The following is a 7,780-nucleotide window of genomic DNA, read 5'->3' as shown; positions in this document are numbered from 1 at the left end:
ACGTCCGCCCCTTCCCTTCCGAGCGTCGCGTCCGGGCCGGGGCCCGGCGGCGCCCAGCCCGCGCCCTTCGCCGACCCGGAGCCCCCTGACCGTCAACACGAAGGCGGCCCGGGAGACAAAGCCCGGGACTCGCGGTCGGAGCGCCCGGGGCAGCGGAGAGCCTGCAACTCGCCGCCCGTCCGCTGCCGCGCTCCGCCGGGCAGCTGAGGGCTCCGCACGCCGCGTCTCCGGTACGCGCTACCCCGGCCGCAGCCGCCGGGAACATCCTCCGCCTCCTCCCGCTCCTCCCCTCGCGCACTGCGCCCGCCGCCGCCGGCACCGCCGACCTCCCCGCGCCGCTGGCGCCGGGTGCCCGCGCTCCCAATTGGCCCTCGTGCGGTCGCTCCGCGCCACAGCCAATCGCCTGCGGCGGCGGGGGCGGCGCCTGCCCGACAGGCAGCCAAAGGCCAGGCGATTGTTGACAAACTCGCCTCCGAACGCGGCTCCGGCCGTCGCTGCGGCGAGAGCCGCGGCGAAGGTTTCCGCGGCCTCGGGGCCGGACCCAGGCTACCCCGCCCCGCCCCTCCGCCAGTCCGGGCGCCGCGCGCGCCTCCGCAGCTCCCGCCGCCCCCAGTAGCCAGTCACCTGGAGACAAAACAGGACCTTCACGGCCGGCCCCAGACTCCAGTCCCAGCAGCCGACCCCCGCCCAGGCCCGCTAAGATGCGGACCCTAAAGGTCACCCCCTCCCCAGCTGTAGCCCCCATCCTCTTCCAACTTCCTCCCTCTTTCTCCCCGCGCGCCACGGGACACGCACCAAATCTGAGCGGCTACCCCTGGCCACCGACGCGCATTTCCGCGCGCACCCGTGACCACCGCAGACAAGGAACACATCCATAGCCCCATCCCCGGTGTCCGGCGGGCCTTCCACTACCTGCGCCAACCCCGAATAAAAGGCCCCCGAGGGCACGGCACTGCCAGCCAGCACTGCGCTCGGGCACGCCCGAATCGCTAAGACGGTCTGGCCTCACGGTCCGGGCAGGTTCTACAGCCAGCGGCTGGTCCATCGCGTGGCCCCAGCGGTCGGAGGAGGCCCTCTGTCTCTTGCTGTCTGTGGACCGCGCGTCTGGCATCGTCCGCAGGGCGCCCGCACACCGGACAGGACCCCCAGACACGTCCGAGAGAAAGGACGAACGCAGCAGTTGCCCAAAACGTCGGCCTGAACGAGTAAAAGGAAAAGCCGAGTCCCGTCAGTTTAATCACCATCACTGTTCCATAAATCCTTCACAGCGGGCCCGCGCCCGAGAAAAGCCGAGACGCGAGTCCGGCTCGTACCTCGCGGCAGCTACTCGTGCGCCGCCGGGGCGGGCTGGCGGCGAGACTTCACGGCTGGGCGCGCAGCCCAGTCCTGCGCGGCGGCCCCCAGCTCCCGGGCCAGTGCGGAGAGCACGCGCTGCCTCTCCCAACCGGCCCGGAGACGCTTCACCACCCCCGCGTGCCGCATCCCCGCCCGAGCCGTACTTCGACTAACTACTCGCAGCCTCGGTGCGGACGACCCTCCCCAAAGAGGACCTGCCTGGCGAGGGAACTCGACCCTCACTGGTGACCGCCTCCTGCCGCGCCACAAGCCGGACGGGGACGCGCGCCTCTGCCTGCACGTGCGCGGGAAGCGGGCTGGAGGTGGCGCCGTGCTGGCTCCCGCTCCAATCTTCCATCAGTACCCGGCCTGCTTCCCGGGATTCGGAAGTATTTACCTTGCGTTTCTCGGTCCGAGAGTCAGAGTCAGACATTGGGGGGACTAGAGCCAGGGGAAGGGCACCGAGGCGGTGGCGGCGGCGGCGGCGGCGGGAGCGAGGCGAATCCTGCCGTCTGAAGCGATGCTGGCCTCAGAGGGCAGGGCGCTCAGGGAGGCTGAGAGAATCTGGTGACGGCGGCGGAGATGAGGGACGCAGCGCTTCTGCAAGCTCGAAACCTGGAGGCTGCGCGGAGCGAAATGAAACCTGCGCGGCTTTGCTCCCCAGCTCATGCTGGAGGCCCCGCGCTCGCGCCCAATCACCGCGGGCCCCGCCCCCGCTAAGTCCCGCCCGGCGCGCGGGCTGGCAAGCCCCGCCCCCGCGGCGCCGCGGCCGCTGGCGCTTGCAGGCACGGACAGGTAAAGGCGGGGGTGTCCCTGCTGGGTTCCCAGCTGCGCGCGCCGCCGTCCCTGCCCCTGCCGGGCGTGTTTACTGGAGTGACTTGGGCTGCGGACTGCTCTGTGCGCACCCATCCCCCACCCCCAAAGTGTGCCCTCTCCTCTCTTCCCCGCCGCCAACCCCTCCGCCCCCCCCCCCCCCGGCAATCCAGTGGTGGCCACGGCGTGCGCGTGGAACAGAGGGGGGTGCTCCGGGCACACTCGGAGCCAGGCCCGGCCGCTGCCGCCAGCGGAAAGCCTCAGGAGGCGCCCCTGAGCCCAGGCTCTGCCTCGGGAGTTCTCTCGGCCGCCCTGGGGCAGGCGCCAGGACTGGGTGGGTCCTCGGGAACGCGCGGGTCCAAGGGTGAGCAGGGGGTCTCTGAGCTCTCCTCCCTTCCAGATTCCGGGGGTCCGCGTGGGACCCCCATCCGCAGGTTGCTCATCTTCCTCGCCCTCGCCTCGCGCGGTACTTTTTAGGCGCCCTCTCTAAGCCACCCCGCAGGGCCACCTAATTTTTCTCCCGCGCCGAACCTCCCCGGTAAGAGGCATAGCCTTTGGTGGAGAGTTGAGAAAAGGGCCAGGAGCGATCCCCGGAGGCGTTTTTTCCGCAGCCCTGGTGCGAGGCGGGAAGCGAGTGAGCGCAGAGCAGGTGAAATAGGGAAATGAAAAAAGAACTAAAAAAAAAAAAAAATCATTTTAAGAAAAAAGGACTGAGAAGAGTCGTGGCCTCCAGGTGGGAGACAGGATGGTGCCTCCACTTGGTTGGGATACTAGAGATTTGTTGGGCTCTCAGAGAACCGTCCAGGAACCGTCCCTAGGCGTGTTACGGCCAGATAAGACAGCGCCGAGGGCTTCGGACGGCGCCGTGCAGAGCAGTAGGGAGAGTACCTCCCACCCTTTCTCCCTGCGAGTCCCCTTCCCCTTTTCCTTGGTGTCCGAAGGCCCCACTCCCGCTCCTTCCCCGGAAGACCAAACTCCGTGAACACCCTGGTCCTCCTCTAGGTCCGCACCCCTATCTGACATTTAAATGCGCATCCTGCATTCCCACTTCTGCCCTTCTCTGGGCTCCCCTGGTTTTGAGAGGCCCGCAGCGGAGTAGCGGGGGGCAAATCGCTTGGGAGATGGAACATCCCGCCGCGGGAGAGACCAGGCTAGATGGACTACAGACTCAATTTAGGGGCCTCCCTAACCCGCACCCCAGAAGGGTGCCTCGGTGCAGAGAAGCAAGACAGTGAGGAGTTGTCCCGCCGTCTGGCCACCTTGGTCAATTTTTATGTTTTGTAAGCAGATACGGAACGTCAGCGTGGCAACACAGCCCCAGGTCAAAGTCTTCTCCGCGCATCCTCCCGAGAGTCCTTAGCGAGGTGAAGGAGGCCAAGGGTTTCTGGAGGGGCTTGAGAACGCGCGCCGGGCTCCACCCCGGGGATTTCGCTGCAGGAGGGAAAGGACGCGGGTGTGGATGTGGCGAAGTAGACGCAGAGGCGAGAGGTCTACAATACCCGCATCTGGAGCTCCTGTAAGTGTTACAGGTGGCGGCCGCAGGCAAACTCTGCGCCTTAACCGCCTATCGTGGCGCCCGGGGAAAACGGACCAACCTGCTGTGCGGGAGAGGAGCCCCAAACCCGCCGCGCGCCCGAGTGCTCCGCGCTCTCCGTGGAGTTGGACGACGCAGACAGGGACCGGAAAAGAACCACACATAAAAAACCCTGATGGTTGTCTTCTGCTTCTGTGCAGCTCCGCCGCCCCCGCGTCGTCTGCTCTAGTGACCCTGTAAACACTAAAAAAAAAAAAAAAAAAGGAGTCGGGGAAAGCAACCGTCTAAATACTTTTATTTGGGGCACAAGCAGGAGGTCGGCTCGGAGGCGGAGGCGGCAGTTCGTGCAACCCAGACTGTGCTGGGGAGCTTCGGCCAAGCGCCTGGCATCGGGTGACCACGAGCCCTTTCCGCCCTCTCCCGCAGAGTCCGAGTCTAGAGAAGGGCGGGTGGGCATTAGGTCTCCGCTCCGGTCCTGGATGTCGCCTTTGCAGACACAAGCAGAGCGATGTCCCCTCCTGCCTCCTCCACGAGATGTGGAGAGGGAGAACGGAGGATGGCTTGGACTGAAAGCAAGAATGAAGTCGGGCGACATCTACGGCCCTCGCTGGAACCACAGGCGTCGCCGGCGTGGTCTCTCCAAGTTCCGAAACCAGCTTAACTGCAGTGTATTGCCCTGCTCCACCTCTCCGTCCTCTGCAAGCAGCGGGAGCCTTCCTAACGCTTAATATCTTTATTCAACTTTATCTGTCTCTTTGCTCGTCTCAAGAATAGGTTACACATTCATTCGGTCAAAACGTTTTCTGCGCTTTGTCTTCCGGGAGCTGCCTGCCCTGGAGGGACGAGCCCCGGTTCGTGCTTTGCCCAGAGCAAAACTCCAGGCTCACACTTCACCCTCTCCCCTCTCGTGTATTTCCTCGTGGAGCCCAAGGGGGCTGGAAAAGCATCACTTGCTGGACTGAGCCTTTGCCCGCGGGTGTTTGATTTTCATAGTTTTCTTTCTTTCCACCCAACACAACAATCTTCCCAAATCACTGGGAATCTGAGTCACCACTGACAGCGGGAGGCCTTTGGTGGCAACCAGTTCTGGAGCGCGCTGGAAGGGGAGCCCACTCTGTCTAGGGGGATCTGGTGACTTAGGCGGCAGAGGGCATGGCCCGGCAAGTCGTGGTTACAAGGAGAGGATAAAACGCCACACTCTCGGGGCTGTCACCTGGCTCCCTTTCCCAACAGCCTTAGTGCGCCGCGCCAGGCTCAGCGGGACCCCCACTGCACGACCAAAATCCCTGAGGGCCGCGGCCCAGCACGTGCCAGCCGGCCTCGGGCCCCAGCTCCAAGCGTCTGAGAAGCGTTCTGACTGCTGCCGGCGGGCCACCACCCTTCCCGCCACCCCCACTGTAAGTTGGCTCCCAGCTTGGGCCGCGGAGACCGCGCTCCTTCCCGGGCCAGGGGATGCTTTGGTGCTGGGCAGAAGGCCCAGGAGGCCATCGGGTTGGCGATTCCAGCGATTGGTGCGTGGAATGTTAAAGGCGGAGATCACCCTCTGGGCATCATCCTTCCGTGAGTTGCACAAATAGAGCAACTGCAAAACACGACACAAAGGAACGGGTCAGATGTGCTCACTCGTAGCGATTTGATGCCAGCGGCTTGACGCCCACCCCCGAAGCCCCGGCACACCGAGCAGCCGCTGACACTAGTTTCCCTTCCGATTTCCTGGGACCCAGGAGGGTAGAGGCTGTTGGTCACCGTCACAAGCCTTTTTCATCTTAGAAATTCCTAACTCTGACACTTAGTCTGGCAGAAGCCCGCTTATTCCGTGAAGGGGTAGGGGTGGGCTCCAAGTTAGCTGGCAGCCGGAGACCAAAATCAGACAATTTATCAACTTGCCCCTTTCCAGCCCTTCTCTCTCCAGCCCTTCGCTCCCCTCCGATCCCCTTCCCCCCACCTCTCCTTCAGTTCTTTCCCTTTTCCTCCATTCCACCTCTGGAGTGCCTGGGGTGCCACCGTCTGGCGTACAGAGGCAACTGAATGGGAAGAGCATCAGAACAGGTGAACCAGAGGAGACCTGCCCCAGTTCTCTCGGGACTAGCACCTCCCACCCATGGCTGGCAGCAGGCCATGGTTCCTGAAACACCAGCACAGCGGGCCTGGGGGACCAAGACCAGGCACTGGCACCTTTGTGTGCCTTCCACCTGGCTGCTGTGGGAAATCTACCTGTGGGAAATTAGCACAAAAGAACCCCACTGACACCCTCCATGTTCTGACAACCTTTGGAAGGCACGGATAAGTCTTCCTTGCAGAAGGGAGAGGGGAATGAAGGCCAGTGATTTTGCACGAGCTGCACTGAGTGTGTTTTTATTTCATTTTCCATGGTTTAGGTGCCAGGAGAAAGGAAAAAAAAAAAAGCTCTCAAAAATAATAGATTGTTTTCCTAAACCTTGACAAGGGCGAGACAGAAGAACTGCTTTCCTTTCCACTTAGCAGCTCCGCACTTTACGCCTCCATTTTTCAAGCTTTCGGCCAGCCGTACATTTCTGCCACTCACCAAGTTACAGTTAGCCCAGGTTTTTATGGTTTACGTTTATGGTTTTAAACACATCTTAACACCAGCCCCGCCTTTGCCCTCATGGCGGTGGCCATCGCTGAGCTGCAATAATGCTGTTAAGACTACAGGTGTTTGCAGCAGTTCAAAACGCCGTGTCAGGTGTTCAGAGACAATGAGGGTAGGGCCCCCAAAAGAGGGGTGGGGTAGGGTGGGGGAAGAGCATGGATCTGAATAGTCCAACAATCCATCTTCCCTTACAGCGTGCTCTAGTACATCAGTCATTTCTAATGAAAACCTTCATTCTTTACACACTGTGGTTAAGCGTCATCAAATCAGTACTGAAAAGACTTTGATCATATTTGCAAGATGTACTATGATGAACTTTCACTGACCAAGATTTCAAAGTGTGTAATTAATACTCCTGACAAATCCCTGACTCATCTGTCAACTCTCAATGTCTCTACCCACACAGTTCAAAACCATGAGATGGCGTACGAATCCCTAAACTTTCCACGTATTGTAATATCATCATTCAAGACAATTTTTCCTTTCGTTAGCGTTATGAAACTCAACCAGTTTTGTCATCTATTCCGCAACAGGGGAAGTTCACTTATTCGAATGAGCACTGTGTGGAAGGGAATATGGGTTTGGTCCATCTGGTGCCGAACACAGAATAAGCGTCCAGAGGTAGAAATGACAGGAGGCATGTTTCTATTCGATATTTTTACACCCTTAGGAGTGAGAATAAAGTAGATTTTTTATGAAAAAAGAATCCAGTGGCTGGTGAAAAAGAGTGTTTCCTTGCATGTAAGTGTTCAGGGACCAAACCCTCCAAAGACATTTATAAAGAGGAATACTGGATTGACCGAGAAGACGGTTGATTGCTAAGATTCTTTCTAAACCTGGATTTCTGGGGCTGTGTGAAAGAGCCCTCCTTCTTGCTTTCTCCGTGTGTCACAGACTGCAACATGAACCCAGAAGGATTAGTGTCCAGATGGAAGGATCAGGCCTCATTCCTATTATAACGCGTTTGACTCTGATCCCAGGTTGCCTCCCACCTCTGCCTGTGGGGATGATAATAATAATGATCATTCTTCTACTTACAAAGTATGTACTGTAGTCCACCCTGTGTTAGGGGTTTGCTGGGCACTGGAGTTAGAGGCGCACACTGCAGAGACAGGCCTCCTACCTCGTGGAGCTATTAAGCAGTTTTAGAGATTTTTCACAAATACGATCTTCATACCAAGTAAACTTAGGTAGCTACTGTAGCATTGGTTAGTACTCAATTCCAGCATTTTCTTATTACCAGAGAGCCCTTTAGGACTTAGCCAAGTACTATACAAATTTAGTTTTATTACCAAACATATACTTCCATACTGTAAGCATAAAAATGGTACATACTGGGCTTCCCTGGTGGCGCAGTGGTTGAGAGTCCGCCTGCCGATGCAGGGGACACGGGTTCGTGCCCCGGTCTGGGAAGATCCCACGTGCCGCGGAGCGGGTGGGCCCGCGAGCCATGGCCGCTGAGCCTGCGCATCCGGAGCCTGTGCTCC

The 7,780-nt window shown here is 59.7% G+C and overlaps 1 protein-coding gene across 1 annotated transcript in view; it reads right to left on the bottom strand.

Moving 5' to 3' along the window:
• Positions 1-4,936: 4,936 nt before the first annotated feature.
• ACOXL (acyl-CoA oxidase like) overlaps positions 4,937-7,780 on the bottom strand; it is a 364,932-nt gene continuing 362,088 nt past the window's right edge. The window contains 2 exon segments of the mRNA XM_065891630.1: positions 4,937-5,201; positions 5,203-5,264. Of these exon segments, the coding sequence (XP_065747702.1) occupies positions 4,937-5,201; positions 5,203-5,264 (327 nt within the window).

The sequence above is a fragment of the Phocoena phocoena genome, chromosome 14 (genome assembly GCF_963924675.1).
Source record: "Phocoena phocoena chromosome 14, mPhoPho1.1, whole genome shotgun sequence".
Taxonomy (NCBI): Eukaryota; Metazoa; Chordata; class Mammalia; order Artiodactyla; family Phocoenidae; genus Phocoena; species Phocoena phocoena.
This window is presented reverse-complemented; position numbering and strand designations above follow the sequence as displayed.